General features: G+C 39.4%; 1 protein-coding gene across 1 annotated transcript in view; it reads left to right on the top strand.

Annotated features, from left to right (window-relative positions):
- LOC128984555 (Bardet-Biedl syndrome 7 protein homolog) overlaps window positions 1-19,948 on the top strand; it is a 92,332-nt gene that overhangs the window by 42,643 nt on the left and 29,741 nt on the right. Inside the window, exons 9-13 of the mRNA XM_054403890.1 lie at window positions 2,662-2,746; window positions 3,267-3,384; window positions 13,616-13,733; window positions 14,289-14,441; window positions 15,072-15,274. Coding sequence (XP_054259865.1) covers window positions 2,662-2,746; window positions 3,267-3,384; window positions 13,616-13,733; window positions 14,289-14,441; window positions 15,072-15,274 — 677 coding nt within the window. The remainder of the gene's footprint in view (window positions 1-2,661; window positions 2,747-3,266; window positions 3,385-13,615; window positions 13,734-14,288; window positions 14,442-15,071; window positions 15,275-19,948) is intronic.

Here is a 19,948-nt window from a genome sequence, read left to right as displayed (position 1 = left end):
TCTTCCCACCAATGACGCGCCAGTCCTTTGTCGTGACACCAGGATTTTGCCGCTCAATCTGAACAAACACTTTAGAGGCTTCGACCTTGGCCAAGCGCCTGTCAGTGCGTAGGAGCACTTTGGTCGTGCGCAACAGATCCTTATAGTCTGCTACAATGACCTCCATACTCCCCTCACTTCCCAGCGCCAGCTTCGGTGCCACCCTCTTTAGCCAGTCAGTTGTTTCAGAATTACCACAAGTTACGACAAGAGCACCCTTCTCATGGTAAATTTTTTCAAACTGATGAGGAATGTTGGCGCCATCATCACCAAACACCAACTCCATCAGTTTGTCCTGCAACAAATCACATTCCTCAACAGAGAATCTCGCATCGGGATAGGCCGCTGGAGCTACTGCCAACTTGTGACCCACAAGCTGATCTCTGTAGCTGGCCTTTCCTGCAACGAGTCCATCTGCTGATTGATTAGAGTTTTTATTTCTCTTAGAAGGAGGATTTTGAGACGACCCAGGGTTACTATCGGATCCGGTTCTACGCATCGGTGATACGCCTGAACCTTCCCCAGGAGAACTCAAGGACTCTCGCTTCCTCTTTCTCCACTGTCTGTTAGGGATCCACGTGCCCTCAGCCTTTTTCCTTTCTCTAACAGACATATTGTACTCAGTTTTGGTCATAACTGTAAAAGTGATCTCAGAGTCGGACGAAACATCCGCCAGAGATGGAGAGTCGCCAGCACTGCTGGTGTTTAGTGGCTTATTCAGGTCTGCATCTAACCTGTGGCAAAGCTCAAGCACATCAGTAGATGAATTGGGTGGAGTTCTTGCTGTTAAGGAACTTCTCGAGAAGACCTCTGGCGTGTCCAGGATCTCCCCAGGTTCCGTCTCCATAGCGGTGTTCTGCACAGTAACATTATCATTGTTAAAGGAAAGCTGATCGTTGCCCTCCCCAGAATCCATGGGCTTGTCCTCCAAAAAGGAGGAGTGGGCTTGAGCAGGTACCCACCTGGGGTAATGATTCCGTTCGTTTACTTTCAGCCATTACTAAAACAAGAAAGCAAAAAAGTTAGCAGTTTAGCAGCCGAACCGTGACCCACTCACTACGCCTGCTAATATCCAAGACTGGACCCTTTCGGGGTAGGACCCCTCATCGTCTCCAGCTCAGTCCTGTCACAGCTGCACACATACCTGTAACAGTTGGCGGTAACATTAGCTATCTGGGCCTTGGCCGGATTGGTGATTGTCACCTCCGCCCAAGGCCAGTACTAGAGCAGCCGCTCCCTACCCTAGGGCTGTCTAGTCACGACACAGCCAGCGCTAGATCCGCTGCCTTCAGCGAGTGCAGAGGCACCCCTTGCAGGCTGTGCATAGCACAGTACGACTTTGCTGAACAAAGTCGACTCACAGCGGTCTTGGAGGAGGAGCTGTCATAGACAGCTCCCCCTCCCTGAGGAGCTTACGCTTGCCTCTCACCTCCTCCATCATACTCTATCCTGACTCTTTTTTCCGGTATCTCATCTCGTTCATCGGGACTCCTTCCTTGACCATGTTGGACCGTCATAAGTCTAATAACCGTGTTGTTATTTCTACCTAGGTTACCCCAAAGCTTAGCAAGGCGACTAGGTACAACATATAGTTGTGCGGCAAGTTTAGCGCAGATGTAAAGTATTTTGCTAGTAGCGCGATATTGTGTGCAGATCTGCATATACGGATCATCAACATCAAGACGACGGGACGAGTGACGCCTCGCCATTTTGGACCACGTTGACGTCGAGACCAGAATCTAATATGTCTGGGATAATAGGAAGTTTAGGGGAGTTTTACTCTAGTTTTGAGACTTGGGAGGCGTATATTGAGAGATTCAAACTATTTTTAACGTGTAATAACATTAAGGAGGATAGAAAAGTGTGTACACTGTTGACAGTAGTGGGTATAAAAACGTTCAACTTACGAAGGGATTTGTGTACGCCCGAAAAACCATCGACGAAGACTTACGACAAACTTGTGAAATTGATTGGTGACCACCTGTATCTAAAACCTGATGCAATCACCGAGCGCTACAAGTTTAGTCAGCGGAATTAGCGTGAAGGAGAGACTATGGCTCAGTATGTAGCAAGTTTGAAAAAAACTTTCAACTCATTGCGATTTAGGTAACAATCTAAACAAGTACCAAAGAGACAGAGTGGTAGGCGGAATTCGTAATGAACATACAAAACTAGCAGAGACCGGCCTGACCTTCGATAAGGCAGTATCGATGATAGCTTCAGTCGAGACATCAGAGAAAGACGCAGCATCACTTTCAATCAATGCAGACATCAGCGGTAAGCTACAGAAAATGACAGTCCGACCAAAGGGAGCAGCAGCATCAGCGCCAAGGGATGGAGAGCAGCATGGGATAAAGAAGCAGGCAGCACAGACATTCCATCAGACACAGTTTAATCGTGGGATTAACAACAGAAGTGATAAGAAGTGTGACTGTTGTTATGTAGGAGTAGGACACTATAGTCGTGAGTGTAAATATTATGGGGCAGTTTGTCATTTCTGTAAGAAGAATAATCATTCAGCAAAAGTTTGTAGATCTCGATTGGGTAATATAGATAATACTAAGGTATGGTATGTAGATAGTATAGTATAGATGATACTAAGGTATTTATCATATTTTGTAGGTTTCCACTGAAAGCGTAACAGCCATCCAAGGAGGCGTGGTGGGAAATAACGGATTTGATGAAGTTCTAGTCACAACATATACTGGTGAGTGCAGTTCTGGGCAGAACCAATAAAGATGTCTGTTTTAAAATGTATGATTCAGGAATTATCATCGTTGAAGAATCTTTGGAAAAGTGTAAGATATAGAGTATTTTACAATCGTATCAATGTAAGTGTATACTCTCTGTAGTCTGGTATTTAATACTAAACACAATTTCTTTTAAACAACTGAAGAGTATTTTCCCTGTTTCTATTTTTTTAATCAACTCATATACTAAATATTTGAATAGGAAACAAAATGTTAATCTCTTTACCAAATGTTATTCACTACCACAATCCTAAAGACTGGTTCAACATTATTATACAGAATAATTGTATTTTAGATATCAAAACAGTACAGGACAGTATTAAGATATAGTGTAGTTTTATGAGTTTATTTTGATGTATATTTAATCTTTGAAATTCTTGACTTATCTCACACCACCATGTGGTCAATTAAAACGAGGGAGAAGTAAGGAGTAAGACAGTTTGTAACTTAAAAAATATATGTATTATTTATTTCAAGGTTGGTTTTTTGGATTGACAACAGAAGTTATTGACAAACAAATGAGTGGAGAGGGTGGAGACTTGAACACCAAAGTTAAGATTTCAAATGACGACAAGCTAAAAATTGTTCGGCTAAGGTATCAACAGTTAACATACCGCACATTAACATACATTACGCACTGTGAATTGTTTTCTGTGGTTGCACTGACAATAGAGAATCATTGCACTGGAGAATCGGTAATAGTAGTAGGGAATCATTGCAATTGCTCACCAAGAAATGATGTCAAATATATAAGGAATCTAGGTATTTAAAGACACTTAGGGTTACCGTAGTGATGTATTTAAAGCTGACGTAGCCTAAGTGACGTCATTTGATGACATGACCTGATTACATGGGAGAATATGACAATCACAATCGACCTTAAGTGGAGACTTATTCACTTAAATAAGTCCTCTAGATCTTTTGATGCAGTTGGTTTTTTGGTTTTTTGACGGCTCTAGTCTCCTCCGGGCCAAATTGGGACGCCGTATATGACAGGGCGTCCTCCGACTTGGGCAAGCTCAAACTATGGTTTGACCACAACATACTATCCTTAAATGTGTCCAAGACCAAATGTCTGCCCATTTACTTTAGATGCGACAGTGGTCCGGGCCATAGAGTACTCAGGTTGCACGGCTGCGGGGGTCCATGGACAGCGCCGTGCCATTGTGAAATCATTGAGCAAGTCGAAAATTACAAATACCTTGGGGTCATAATTGACTACAAACTTAGCTGGGCTCCACATGTTGATTACGTCAACAATAGATTAAGAAAAATGATCTTCGCTTTTTCACAGCTTGGTTGTGTGCTGTCTGTGGACCATTGCAGGTGTGTATACTTTGCGTATGTCCAGTCACTGTTACAGTACGGGATACTTGCGTGGGGGGCTGCGTCTGCCTCTGTCTTGGCTCCTCTTGCTGTTACCCAGAAATCCATAATTAAACACATACTAAAAAAAGACCAAAGATACCCCACCTACCTACTTTTTCAAAATTTTCCAGTCCTTAACATCAGGAAACTATTCCTAAAAACAGTTATAACCTTTTCAAAAAATAATAAAAGCAAAATTTTCTCCGATTCGCTACATTCTTATGACACTAGATCTAGAACACACATAGGCATCTCCGTTCCCAAATTGAACAATAAAGCACAGCTTCTTACCCCTCACTATCTAGCCCACATTATACACACTAATCTCCCCATACAGATAAGAGAATGGGAGGGAGACAGTGTCACGGTTTTCAGCAGAAAGATCGGGCGCTGGCTTCTCGGTCTGAGCGATGATGCTGCCGAAGAGCTCATCAGATCCCAGTACAGGGCATAATGAAAGTCGATGACAATTCTAAAACTAAATTAGGCTAACAATACCAAACTACTTCAGTACTGGCACCCTCATTCAAGTACTTCAAATATTGTTCATGTTCAGTCTTTTTTTTTTGCCAACAATATGGCAAAAAAAATACTTCTTTTTATTTAAGTAATTATTTGTTTATTTTGTTATCTTGTCTGTGAAGTGGTGAGCGACGGAGAAGACTCTCCCCACACGCAGATGTACAGTCTTTGTGGGGATTTTTTTCCTTTGTACTTTGCTTTACAGCCACGATTGTAATTTTTGTAATTTGTAATTTTGGAAATAAATAGTATATTCTTATTCTTATTCTTATTCTTTTTGAGACCTGGAGGTTTAGCAGAACAAGTGATGTGGAAAATATTGATGGGGAAAACTACAAGCGGAAGATAACCTCATAATTTATTGTGGCTGAAACGACGCAGTACGAAATGAAGCCCAAAAAGCACTCTTGATTGAAATTACTTTGCAGAAATACTTAACGGCATTAAAATAATTTTCATGGACTTGCCTATCGTCACTTAACATGCAATACCGCCTATCTGCAAATTTTGCCAAATCAGGATTTTGAATCCAACACATTCTATGAGCAACTACGCTATGGAACTACTTGGGTTAGTTTTCAGTTTTAAATCATTAGATGGTGCAGTCATATTGTTTGCAGCAATACCGGTAAACTGGTTTCTTCCAGAAATACCTCCCATCTGTTAGGTGACTGTTGGACTCTCTGCTAAGCAACAGGTAAGCTCTGATTATCACTGCCTCTATCACATTTAAATGCATTGTTACTTATGTACTTGCAGTTATGCCATTCATGGAATAGTCACGTAACTTATTTTGTTTAGACTAAGTTATTGTATTTTAAAATTAGAAAATACTAAAACTGGCCATAATTAAATGTGTATGTAGATAAAGTAGACTCACTCTAATTTGCCCTCGGTTGGATCGGCCGCCGGATGGTTCAGCCGGTCTGAGAAATGAGTGGAACTCCCTCTTGTTGGCCGCGGTTGGATCGGGCGCCGGATAGTTCGGCTGTTATCAGAAGCATGAGTCATGTCAGCTACATTGTCGCGCCACTAGTGACTAAACTTTGACTGGATTCAACGTGAAAAGTTTAGTTTTCGCCCCATTGTCATTGAAGTAAACATCGTTACCTAGTACTGTAGAATGAGTTACAAGTTGTTCATATACCTGTAGTGTGTTAAGTGTGTTCGAGAAAAATGTTTTCTAAAATGTCTGAAAAACTAAAACATACTTTTGTTTCAATGGAACAGAAACTCGCTATCCTACTGTAGAGCGCCTGGATAAGGGCGAATCTGTCTACAGCATTTGTAGAGAATTTAATGTCGAATAGATAAGCAGTCCAATTTTAAAGGAGAAGGCAATAATTCTTCATGGAAAACTGGAAGGAAAAGACACTTTCACAGCAAGTGATGGCTAGTGGCGATCATTTGTCCCTGTTGGAACAAAGCAAAAACTTGAGCCAATTGCATGCTTGTGGCATGAGGGAATATCTGGGAGAAAGAAAGAGGATATTGCGAGTGTGCGATGCAAGACTTCCTTGAATTAAACGTAGATGCAAAAAAATTTTTACCTGGCTTGACATATGCTCTAGCCAGAACAAAATTTGGGCCCTGTTTTCCCACCCTGTAGGAGCAGTAAACTCCAATTAAATTCAAGCAACTTCAATTAAGCTCAGTTACCTAGAGCCTGGTCACACCTTCATGTCTGCAGACCACTTCCACCACCAAGTCACTCAACCGGTATGAACGTCTACTTTCATAGATACCTTTCTAGGCTAATTAATAAGGCATGTAAAAAGTAAATTTTTATTTTAAAATTTTTATACAAGCATAAATATTTATTGCACTTGGTGTTGATATTAATTTAAATATATATGTTTCAATTAACACAAACTTTTTTTACAGGTAAAAAACAAAGGAAAGTTTATGACTTCGCAGAGTTTGAAGAGTGTGTGCAAAAATCGTGTTCTAGGAAGGTTGAAGTTAAAAGTCGGCAAACAACTGATTCTTTCTTACCTTTTGACTTTTGTCCCTATATAAAATCATGAAGTAATATCCCCGGCCTTACCTGAGTGATTTGGTTCAGGTAGTTTTTATGAGAGGCAGTTTGGATCTCTGATTCAAAAAGAGGTCTGTAGAAGAAAGTATTGAAGTGTCAATTCTAAAATCGGGGTACTTGAAAAGGAATCAGTCCCTAAACCAGAAATAAGGGAAAGCGAAAGGGAGATTAACCAGCTCAAAAAAGCAGATATAATCTCTAAACTGGTTCCTCTTATGCCCCAAAACTGGCATGAGTTTAGGCTGAACTTTCAAACAAGAGATGAACCTGACCTTGTGACAGAAATTGATGACTGAACTATGAAGAAAGTGTTTATATGCTGCTGTGATTTTACTTTGTCGAATTTATGCAAACAAATGGACAACCCTTAGACGTAAATTTCAGACATATAGCCAACATTTATTTATAATACCAGTGAACCATGAACCAGTGAATTTATGCAGATGAACAATCCTTTACACAAGGATTATTCCTGACATAGTCCACCTTATGCTATATCAAATATTTTGATGTTATGTTACGTAACTACTGAATGAACAACTGGTTTTTAAGCCAAACAACAGTATCTGCAGATTTTAAGCCAGAAAACTACATTGTGGATACTGTAAGCTTAGAGAACTGTTACGGTTTTCTTGGTTAGAAGACACTAAAATGACTTACAGTAACTACAAGTATTTAAATAAAATACATATCCTGAGGTTAAAAATAAAGTTATATTTAGATTCTAAAGAAAACATATATATGAATGAGAATAAAGAATCATCAAAAAACACTAAACCAGCTGTATCTCAAAATCACCCAGACTGCAGTTACGGTTTTCTTCCTTAGCAGGACAGAACTGGAAAGAAGAGTTCCTACAAGGTGATTTTACTGGTACAGCTGTTTAAGGAGGTCAGACAAACTTTTCAAGTAATTTTGACCGTGCAAGGTGAAGGAAAAAAGGTCAGATCTGAATCACTTGGTTTAAGTGTGCAAATTCAACAAAACAGTTTTATTTTCTATCTTCATGCAATGGAAAACATTTTAGGAACCACGTATATTTTGTCCAACAACTTCAATAAAAAGATTTGGACTTGTCAGCTGCAGTGGCCCTAATTAAAGCCACTCGTAAAAGATTTGTTGATACAAGAACTGACAAGGCAGTCAACAAGATTATTGTCAAAGCAAAATCTTCAAGCGTAAAATGTGGGATAGAGTGGTCTCAAGAAAGGAAAAAGAAACGAAAATAACTATCCCTATGAAGTTACAAAGTGATGTGGTATATTCCAGCTTGGGACAAAACCAAAGAGACACTCCAACTAGTGAAGAAGACCAACCTGAAATCAAACGGGTATGTTTTGAAATCATCGAACAAATTATCCCAGAGCTTGACCATTAGTTACTTTGTCCCTTTGGCAGCGAAATGCTTTAAAAAGGATAGTGAATCATTTCTAGAATATAATAAACTCGAGCCTTTCTTAGACTACTACGCAGGGCCGTCGCGTGGGTGGGGCGACCCACAGGGGGCCACAGTCTGGGGGGCGCCGCGTAAGCGGTGGCTTGGAGGGCACCACGGCCACGGGAGCGCCGCAACAAAAGTGATACAACAAAATTGAAAAAAAATTAATTTAGATGTACATAAAGTAATTTGAAAAGTTATGTATGACTGAATTTTTAATATTACGTTGTATACATTTTTTGAACAAATACATATTATTTGATACCGATAACTTTATATATTTTCAATGTTTTCCCAGATAAACATTATATAAAAATGAAGTAGCTAGATTTGCTTGTTTTCTACTTAGTTTGGTAATAACAGCCTAATAATGAACTCAACTGTGGAGTTGAAGGCCCTAGCCCAAATTCATTATCTTAATATAAATCAATATTGCAAAGTCGCAGTGTCACTCTGTCCGTCTGTAGGCCTTTCACACGAGTAGCTTGAAAACTACTCGTGTAGTTTTACACGAGTGCTACTAGCCTAGCTGCCGTGTTCTATTTTTGTTTCACCCGACTACCCTCCCCCACTTCCGTCTCTGACGTCCTGATGATGACTCACGGTAGAGACAATGACCTCAACTATGCACGTGATGACGGGATGCCCATCCCCCACCACCGCCACTACCCCACCACTCCTTTACGGCAGTCTTCGCTCGGCTGTCAGCTTAGTTTGTGAGGTTATGTGAATATTGTTGTGTCCAATATGTCCAAAAAGTTAACAGGTGCACAGCGGAGAAAATTGAATAAAGAAAGTGAAATAGCCCGGGAAGTGTTACTGTCCAAAGTGCCGAAACTAACAAGTTATTTTAATACTTAATCTGCAATCCCAGCGGCAAAACCCGATACCGTCTGTGACCTGCCACTGTCAGTAGGCCTACCAAGTACGAGTTCTCAAGGAGCTAGCACTAGCGGAGAAGTGTCTACCCTTCCTACAGACATTGACATTGAAACTGAAATCCCAGATAATAACCAAGATGAAGAGGTAAATTTAGAGCCTAAGACTGACAATGACAGCAGAATTAGCAAACATATTGATTGCTTGACTTTGTCTGGAGATCCAGCGACATGGCCAGATCGCATTTTAAATGAACAGCGTAATGACCTAATTTTAAAATATCCTGCTGAAATTTCCATGGAAGATTATCAGTATCCAAAAAAATTCCGATAAAAGACATTTTTCAAATGGCTTTCGATTTCGTTTCGCTGAAAACCGCGAAAAAGTTCTTAGACGTTGGTTGGTTTATTCAGAAAAAAATTATTCGGCTTACTGTTTTTGCTGCAGGATTTTTGACCCATCCTCTAAATCACAGTTTGGGCAAAAATGGGTTTTAATAATTGGAAACACATGACTGAGAGGTTGAAATCTCACGAAATATCTCAGGATCACTTTAAATACATGGTCCAGTGGTGCATGGCTGAAAAATAGACTCAAAGGGGGTACTTCAATTAACCAGGAAATTATTAATCAAATCAACACTGAAGCACAGCGCTCAGAGGAGGTGTTGCGACGGATAGTCGAAATTACTTTGTATTTAGCAGAGCATACCATAGCATTTCGAGGCTCGTCTTCCAAGTTATTTACAAAAGACAATGGCAATTTTCTCGGTCTTGTACAACTATTAGGGAAGTTTGATGCAGTTTTAATGGAACATTTACGCAGAATATCCAACCGAGAAAGTAACTTTCACTTGTTAAGTGTATCGAGTCAAAATGAGATCATTAATATGTTAGGCAATGCAGTTAAGGAAAGCATCATAAACAAAATAAAGAATGCCAAGTATTTTTCTGTAATTTTCGACTGCACTCCGGATATTAGCCGCAGAGAGCAAACATCTCTAAAGATCCGCTATGTTAATGAAGAAAATGATGAAATTAACATAGAGAAGAGTTTTATAGCGTATCGAGTAGCTGAAGAAACCTCCGGTAAAGCTCTCACTGACCTTATGTTTAACGAAATCGCCAAATGTGGACTAAACATGAAAGACTGTCGGGGCCAGGGGTACGATAATGGTGCCAATATGGCAGGTATCCACAAAGGAGTTCAAGCTCGTGTACTAGCAGATTTCCCTCTGGCTTTATTATGCCTTGTGGATGCCATAGTCTGAACCTGGTAATTGCTGATGGAGCGAAATCCTCGGTCAAATCTACATCTCTATTTGGAACACTCCAGCGTATATATACGATATTTGCTGGCTCTACAAAGCGTTGGTGTGTGACAAGTGAACACGTTAAACAAGTATGTCAAACACGATGGGAAGCCCGCATATCTTCGGTGCAAGCTGTTCGCCATCAGTACGTTGAAGTGCGAGATGCATTGATAGAACTGAATGAGAAAACGGACGACCCTAAGACAGCGAGTGAGGCTCATTCCTTAGTCAACCAGATGGAAGACTTTTCTTCATAGTATGTTTACTACTATGGCATGATTTGCTTTTTGAAATAAATATCATAAGTCATAAGTCTTCAAGGGAAATCCAAAGGCGTCAGTGATGCTGTCAGTAAGTTCAATAATTACTTGGACTTCTTAGACAAATTTAGAGAAGATGGATTCACAAATGCAGTAATTTCCGCAAAGGAAATTGCTGAAGAACTCTAAATAGAACCAGTCTTCCCTGAAACCAGAATTCGCAAGAAGGAACGTCTCTTTTTGTACGAAAGTGCGAACAACGAAGTGCAAACATCTGCAGAAGATACATTCAAGAGGGAAGTATTTTATTCATTGGTTGATACAGTTATAACTTCAGTTAAATGTAGGTCCACTGCACTTTATAATCATAACTCGCAGTGGGGTTTTTTGTATAACTTGGCTAATCTTCCACCAAAAGATGATTTGAAACAAAGCTGTTTGCAATTAGAAACTCTCTTAAGAAATACTGACGGAGTATCAGATATCAACGGGAATGAACTTTTTTGTGAACTACAACACGTGAACTCCATCTTGGATATCAATGAACGGGAACGCCAACTTCAGCAAGTTCGACCAATTGACGTGTTGCGAGCAATCAAGAAAACGGACAGCAAATATTTATTTATAAATCTCTGGATTGCACTAAGAGTTTTGCTAACCACACCAGTGTCAGTTGCGAGTGCTGAGCGTAGCTTCAGTAAGCTGAAACTTATCAAGACATATCTAAGATCATCCATGTCACAGGAGAGACTGAACTCTCTTGCCATCATGTCAATTAAAAACGATGAAGCTAGGAAAATAGACTTCAAAGACATTCTCAAGACATTTACTCTTGCAAAATCCAGGCGAATGCCATTTAATGTTTAGGTTAGGGACTAGGGTCTTATTTAAGATTTCTAAATGTAATAAATGTAATAAAACTATTATCCAACCAGTTCTCTTATATGGATCTGAGGCCTGGACCCTAACCAAACAAAACGAAAGGAGATTAATCGTCTTTGAGAACAAGATATTAAGAAAGATTTTTGGCCCTATAAAAGAAAATGAAATATGGCGGATCAGGAAAAACAGAGAACTACGAGAACTCTACGAAGACCCAGATATAGTAGCTATTGTTAAGAGCCGAAGATTGAGGTGGGCAGGACACATAGCGAGAAGAGAAGAAAACAGTCTCCTGAAGATAGCTACAAATGGACGACCACGAGGGACCCGACCACTAGGAAGACCCAAACTACGATGGGGAGACCAGGTGCGGAAAGACCTTCATCGCATGGGGACATCAATTGACCAAGCAGCAGACAGAAAACACTGGAGGCAACTTGTTGGCGAGGCCAAAAACCAACTTAGGTTTGAATGGCCAAGGAGGTAAGGTAAGGTAAATGTAATAACGTGGTTTTATTTTATTCTGTCATTCTGTAAATTCTATTCAGAATAGGTCTGGTTTGAGGTTTTGTTTACCATTGTATTGATTTCTATTGGCACTGTATTAATTAATAACATGTATAGTAATTTTTTAGGCCTTAATATTTTCTTACATTAATTGTATGGATTTCATTATCATCTATTAAAAAGTTTTTCTTATAAAATGTAAGTAGTTTAATCCATGATTCCTGACTCTAGTATTTTTAAACGGTTATTCAACCCGCCACGTAACTTTGTATAACGATCATCACTCATCATCCAAGTGTTTGAGGAGGGGGCGCCTGACAACCTCTCGCCCCGGGTGTCAATAAACCACGCGACGGCCCTGCTACTACGGTCAATTTATTGACTTGGGTGTAATCAAACTACAGTTGCCACTTGCCAAGACACACATATCAAGTGTTTTTTTAGGATTGTGTTCTTTCATTTTTGAATACTCTAAAGGTTCTGCCAGTGACTCTGAAGTTATTGAAGTTCTACTATCGTTTGCTCTTTACCCATCACAACTGCTGAAAATGAAAAGTTCTTCTCCGTCATGAAACACTTCCTAAAAACAACAACAACCAGTGATATTGATGACAGTGAAAAGAGAAGAAGTAAAAAAAATTTGACCTGAATCAACTGGTGAACAATATTTATAATACAATTCAAATTTCAATACGATAACATGCGTAGAATTTGAATTATATTCAATAAAGTGAACGACTGCAATTACCAGGTTTGGAGGCAGTCTGGAAAAGCTCAGGGAGGGATAATTGGGAACTTTTCCAAAATACACTTCTTAATTGGTTCTATCACATGTAAAATTCCAGCTTTCCACTATTTAGTTACAAAAAAAGTCAGTTTGTGCATTTATTGACTGGGCTAGATGCGACGACGAGAGGTGTTTGCTGACGCCCAGCTCTTCATCAGTTCACCTAGATGACCAATAATTTATTTGAATAACTTGAAGAACATACTAAAACTTTTGTTTGAACCATATTTGTGTATTATTTCTATTTGAAAGTAGAAAAACTAAATTGTGTACTCTGAAACAGAAGTTTTAACAAAGTTTAAATTTTATATCTCCCTGAATACTGGTTTTAGAAGAAAATTTTAAGTAAACAAAAGTTGTAGGAAAACTTATCAGAAATAAATTAAAACAAATTGCAACACGAAAGTGTACATCATATTTGACTTATGATCAATTGAGTAAACCCCGCAATTTCTAGGTTTGGAGGGGAGGTGGGGGTAAAAGCTCAAGGGGTAGAAGTGAGTACTTTTGGGAAAATACACCTCTCATGTGGTTTTATCACATATAAAAAAATCTAGCTTTCCACCATTTAGTTGCAAAAAAGGGCGTTTTATTGTTTTCATTGACTGGGCTATAATTAAGTACCAAGACTGAACTGCCCTGAAATCTGTCACTCTAAATAATTATTTGCTTTGAAATTATACTTAATTGTGATACAAAATGATTATAATTATGTGATACAAATTTAGAATGTGCTAAAACAATCTCTTACCACCAATTTATGTATTCTTAGCATGCGATTGTGTAACATACAAGTACAATTCAAGCTGCTAACCAATACCTTCCTTCTCCAGAACCGAGATAGAAGAACTGGAACAGAAGCTTGTGAAGGAGAGAGAGCGTTACCACATAGCTTCTCTGGAAGATGGAATCGGAATTTCTACAATCCCATTTTTCAATGTCACTGATAAAGTAAGCAAAGCAATATTCTCCTTTAATTTGGGTTGTTGGCTGAATCGTATTTAGTTACTTACAAACTATTTTACAACTATACGGCATAACCTTTTGATTTAAAAGGCATGCCACAAACCAAAAAGAATTGATGCTATCATATCAAGCCACAGGTGGTGTACTGATGCCAGTTGTCTATTGCTGTAACCTTAACAGCAACAGCCAATTCCGCTATCAAGAAAAATATTCATGGTAGTTTTCGATGCCAACCGCATAGTGGTTCATAAATTGCTGCCGGATTTTTTTGCGCTTACTATGAAGATTTCTATGGTAAGGCTGATATTAACGAATTATGGCAAGGTTGACGCCGAAAACTTCTAATGACACCGACTTTGAAAGCCTAATTTTAGGATAATCAATAAGAAGTTTCACTCGCTAGAAAAATTAAAATATGAAAGGACAAACTAGCAGAGGTGTCATTATTAAGGGTTATAAAATGACTAGAAATAATTTATTTATGGGTCATAATTACAAAGTAAAAACGTCTTCTTGAGTTTTGATTTTTTTTATTTACAGATGACTCTAGTAAAGGATACAGCTGTGTATCAGCTGATGATAGAAGTGGAGACAGCAATAGACAACATTCTGCTGCAAAGTGATGTCCCACTGGACCTGCTGGATGTTGATAAGAACTCTGCCGTGCTTAGTCGAAGTGCATGTGCTCCTGGTGTAAGTACAGTATATCTGTCTAGCAAAAACCTACACACTTTTGTTTTTATGTATTTTCCCAGTGGCAAGAACTAGGCCACACACCGTGGTGAAATATATTGGAGGAATATAACTTCATCCTGTAAGAACAAAGGCTTAAGGTAACTTAGTTAAAAAAATTAAACACTTTTGTTGTAAGGAATTTTACAATTTTGTATAGTAGATTTTACCAAGTAATAAAATTGTTGGTAAATACAATCACGTTTTAGAGATAAGAAGATAATTCTGTTATTGCATGCTAAATAATATTATTACCAACTTGGAACTAATGAGGTATCCATGATTTTAGTAAAAAAGAGCTACGTTTATGTGTTTTACACAAATTCCATAAGTCATCGTCACAGTGAAACAATGGTTATATCTGAATTATCGGTAACTGGTAACATAAATCTTCAAAACATTCATCCAGATGCCTATAGATGTTGTAAACAAAGCAAAATTAGCTTAAAAATCTAGTAGTAATGCTCTTACTGCAAAGTGCAAACTAAACTAATGCTGCATACCAAAGTCATTTATGCAGCTTCTCTCAAACCCAGAATGCAATCTTTAGTTTTTCAGTAGGATGACACTGTATCTACGTTTGTTTGACAGTCGGACAACCGGTTACTGGCGACATACCGGTGTCAGATGAACACCACGAGACTGGAGCTGTGTTTGCGTACGACCGAGGGTGTCGCTGGCACTCTGTGTGTCTACATCACTGCGGTACTGCAGCCCAAGTGTTGCCAACTGCGCAGACACCAGATCAAGCCACTCTCCCTGCATACCCGCTGCCACCAGCTGGATGTCTCTAGGTACTCATGTGACATTTAATAAGTTTACTCCTGTAAAATAACTTGTTATGTGTGTTTTGAGTTGTTGCGTGTCAGTGGCGTAATGTCAGTGCGTATCAGTGCGACTGGAGAACTACTTCCACCCTAAGTCTGCTACAAAGCAGAACGTCTGTGGGACTCGTGGGTCGTTGGGGGTCCAAATGGGACCAGATACAACCGGTCGAAGAGTGGGTGGATAGATGAGACCACATTCACCGATTGGTTTAAGACCATCGTTTTGCCTTGGGCCCGATCCAAAGAGGGCACCAAGGTTTTGATCGGTGACAACCTGTCCACCCATTTTTCACCAGAGGTAATAAACCTTTGCAGTGAAAACAACGTGTTGTTTGTTTGTCTTCCTCCTAACGCAACACATCTGTTACAACCGCTGGACGTTGCCTTTTTTAGGCCCCTGAAACGTGCCTGGAGGGACATCCTTTGCAAATGGAAGCTAAATGCGGATCCTCGGCTCTCCAACCTGCCAAAAAACCATTTTCCAACCCTCCTGAATGAACTGATGTGTGCTATCTCCTCAAACGCTGCGAAAAACCTTCAAGCGGGATTTAAGGCATGTGGAATTGTACCCTTAGACGCCCAAGTGGTTTTAAACAAACTTCCAACCACCACACAACCAGAAACTCCGACTAAAAAAACCAAAAATTTGGTTGGAGAAGGGGTCATCGAATTACTCTCAAAGCTCAGATATGAAGCACCAGGCGCAGGCAGAAGAAAGGCAAAAAAAAGATTTAATGTCACACCAGGGAAAAGTGTATCCCAAGATGACGTGATTGAGAACTCAAACCCTACAACTTCTACTGACCTACCATCTGACTTGTCTCCACCCAGGAAGAGGAAGCGGAAACAGATCGAAGACGAATCGTACTTGAGCTCCAACCCTGATGACGATCTTCTTTCGCTGAAGGAATTTTCAGACGAATTTAATGAAGATCCGCCAGAGGACGACGAACATTTAGTCTTCAAAGACCCCAAAGTCGACGATTGGCTATTAGTAAAGTTCCCCGGGAAGAAATCAGTAAAGTTTTATGTGGCCCTTGTAGAGGGTAAAGCCATGGAACTATTTGTAAGATGTGCCCGAAATGTGGGGAAAGCCAGTTTCATGTGGCCAGATCCAGAAGACAGGTGTTTCATAGACTATGACCAGATCGAAAGAAGGCTCGAACCACCGAAATTCAACTACAAAAATGACAGGCTTGTCTCTTTTTCCTTTAAGAACTCGTTTTCTGGATATAACGTTTGTTAAAGACTTAACGTAACAACGGCTTCTACGCCATTTTGTAAGCCTAGTGTCAATTTTTCAAATGTTTGTTTAAACTTTAAAACCATATACTGTACCCGTAATAAATAATTAATTGTTTGTTTAAACTGTTTTGTTTAATATCCTAATCTGTTGTCATTGACTATTACAACTCCACATGTATTTATTAATGCTTTTGGTTCCTATTTTATCTTAATCTATGCTTAAAATATTGAACCCCTTAAAATGTGATGTTATTTTAGAGTTCCTTGACTAACTTACCTTACTACCAACATTTTAAACGTCATTGATATGTTAAAAGACATCAGACGACTCAAAGCACTGTCCAAAACCGGACAGGAGAGGTTAGTTTGCAGGATTTTAGCATTATTAAATACGTGTCCGACTTAACCCCGATTGGGTGGGTTGACCCGGACACTTTATTTTATTTTATATTTAATTAATGTTAACATCTAAAGAAAGATCCCCTGGGTTAAGGAAATAATAAATGAAAGACGCTCTTCAAGATGTTAATATTTTTATTGTCGATATTCAAAACACAAAGTCACTATAACCTAAAAATAACAAAAAAGTGTCCGGGTCAAGCCTGATTTACGGTAACAGATTTGTTTAGAAAGCGTATGGTAAGTGAGAATACTGAAAGTGATGACAGTTCCATGGGTGCCGTGAACAACGAGCGCGCACCGTCAACATCGGCGCCGGTGCCGGGGGAAGTACAGATTGTCTCCACCACCCAGTCACCGAGTAGGCCTACCTCCTTCACACCAACCCCGGTACTTCGCTCATCCAGGTACCTGTTCAACCATTAGAAATTGGTGGTAAACCTTTTCCATGTCATCCTAACGGTATTGGACTATATATAAGTAAAACACTTGGAGTTGTAGAAAAATATGAAATTTCACCAAATGTTTGGCAACCTCCTTCAATCTATACTTTCCCTATTTTAGAAAAGATTTCTACAAGGAAAATTATTTTTCAGTGGAAATGGATTGCAGAATTTCCGTGGCTTGCTTACTCTGAGGTGCAACAGGGGGTGTTTTGTAAATATTGTTGTTTGTTTCTAAGCACGGCGTGGAGATTAATCACCAGGAAGTAGGTGATTTTGTTAAAAAAAATGACAACTGGAAAAAGGCTAAAGAAGCATTCAAAAGCCATGAATATGCTCAATATCATAGAAGTTCTTTAATGGACATTAAAAGCTTCGAAAAAGTAAAAGAAAAAGAAATCGAACCTATTAGTAACCAAATTGACCAAGCACGCAAAGACGCGGTTGCTCAAAACAGATCAAACCTGAAGGCAATCATTGACGCTGTAATTCTATGCGGTCAACAGGAACTAGCATTGCGAGGGCACCGGGACTCAGGACGTATAGATGTTGAAAATTAGTGCAGTGAATCTAATGAGGGAAACTTTAGAGCCATATTAAAGTACCGCAGTCAGGGGGACCAGGAGCTACATCAAGAAATAGATAGTCCTGGCAAGATTAAGTATCTTTCACCTAAAGTCCAAAATGAAATAATTACATAATGTAACACAATAATGTTAAGAAAAATTGTAGATACAATAAATGATGCAACATGTTTTTCAATTTTAGCGGATGAAACCACAGACATTTCAAATATTGAATAGCTGACGCTTTGTGTATATCATGTACAGGTAGTTAACGGAAGTCACTTAAAGAAGACTTTTTACAATTTGAATCAGTCATGTCAATGACAGGTGAGGGTCACTAATTTTGTGACTGAATTTTGCCCTTGCCAAACAAATCATTAAATGCTTACAGAGATATGGAATTGACCTACATTTTTTAAGAGGGCAAGGTTACGACGGAGCGGCCAATATGGCGACATACAATTGTGTACAAAAAAAAATCCAAAACGACCACCCGGCTGCATTGGACGTGTATTGACAATAGACAATAGACAAATCATCTTTATTTACACATTCATTAAGAATAGTAGTAGCGTCAATAATATTGTGCAGCTTACGCCCTCAATCTGGCAGTCACTAAAGCCTGTGAGGTACAGAGTATTAGAAACTGCCTTGGAACAGTGGAAAAAGTTCATACTTTCTTTAACCTAAAAGGCAAGCGGTTTTATTGAACTGCATTGAAGAGTCCGGTTTGAATCCTCGAGTCAAAAGTGTAAAAAGAATATAAACGACCGGATGGACTTCTAAGTACAATTCGGTTCAAGATTTATAGCACATTTTAGATTTTGTGATCGAGGCATTGGCCTTGTCATTGCAACTTGAACGTCGGAGCGTGACAAGAATATTGCACAGCCTGCACTTTTATCCTTACAAGCTTCAGAATGTTCAAGCTCTAAAACCAAATGACAGTGAGATACACTTAGCTTTTTGTCAACAGCTACTGACTAAAATCAATGACGACACCAACATCCTTGAAAACGTTTGGATGTATGACAAGGCCCACTTTCATTTAAATGAACATGTCAACAAGCAGAACATGCATTACTGGGCTCAACAAAATCCTGCTGGACTTCATCAACACAGCCCCCAAGTTACTGCATGGTGTGCAGTGTCTTGTCGTGGTTTGATTGGACCTTACTTTTTTGAGGATGAAAATGGTTCCACTGTAACTGAATCATCTCGGCGTTACATTCAATGCTGAAGACATTTTCTGCTCCACGGCTTCATGCTTTTCCAGATATTGAAATTCAGCAAATCTGGTTTCAACAGGAGGGAGCCACCTCACACACTGCCAATCTGTCAATGGCTCCATTGAGACGTTTGTTTGGGGAGCAACGGAACGCTAACGTCGCTTAGCCCCTACGGTCCCCAGACCTCTCAGTATGCGACTTCTTTCCATGGGGACATCTAAGAAGCATTGTGTACCAGACTAGGCCAATAAATCTTATTGAGCTCAAGACTCAAGATCGAAGAACACGTCGCCAACATCCAAGAAGACACATTCCGTCGCACAATGCTTAGTCTTCAAAATCGATTGAACAAATGTGTTAGTTGCAATGGACAGCACTTCTCTGATGTGATTTTTAACTTTATTCTTATTTCCAACATTTCTCATGTATTTTTCCACTCATGACCAACACATTTTCAGCATAAACATTTTTTTGTATGATTTTCTTGGTTTATCATGTTTATTTCTAAATTCACCGTTTCTCTGTGCTATCCTGTAATTAGCTAGCTGTGATCGCCATGTTTTTTTATATAATTGAGAAGAAAAAGAATCTGTTCCCTCCGTTTTTGAGTGTGAGCGAGTTGAATTCATCAGACCCTGTATGTCGACTGTGATTTCAGGTAACAGACTTAGTGTATTTCACTGAAAACAAGTTTTTCGTTAGAGATTAAGTTTGAAAACATATGTATGTGGGTTGACAGTTGTTTTAATGTTTACGAAG

The sequence above is a fragment of the Macrosteles quadrilineatus genome, unplaced genomic scaffold, assembly GCF_028750875.1.
Source record: "Macrosteles quadrilineatus isolate MER2022 unplaced genomic scaffold, UCM_ALF_1.0 Scaffold_2__2_contigs__length_208266976, whole genome shotgun sequence".
Classification (NCBI taxonomy): domain Eukaryota; kingdom Metazoa; phylum Arthropoda; class Insecta; order Hemiptera; family Cicadellidae; genus Macrosteles; species Macrosteles quadrilineatus.
Note: the sequence above shows the minus strand (reverse complement) of the source record. Positions and strands in the feature narration are given on the sequence as shown.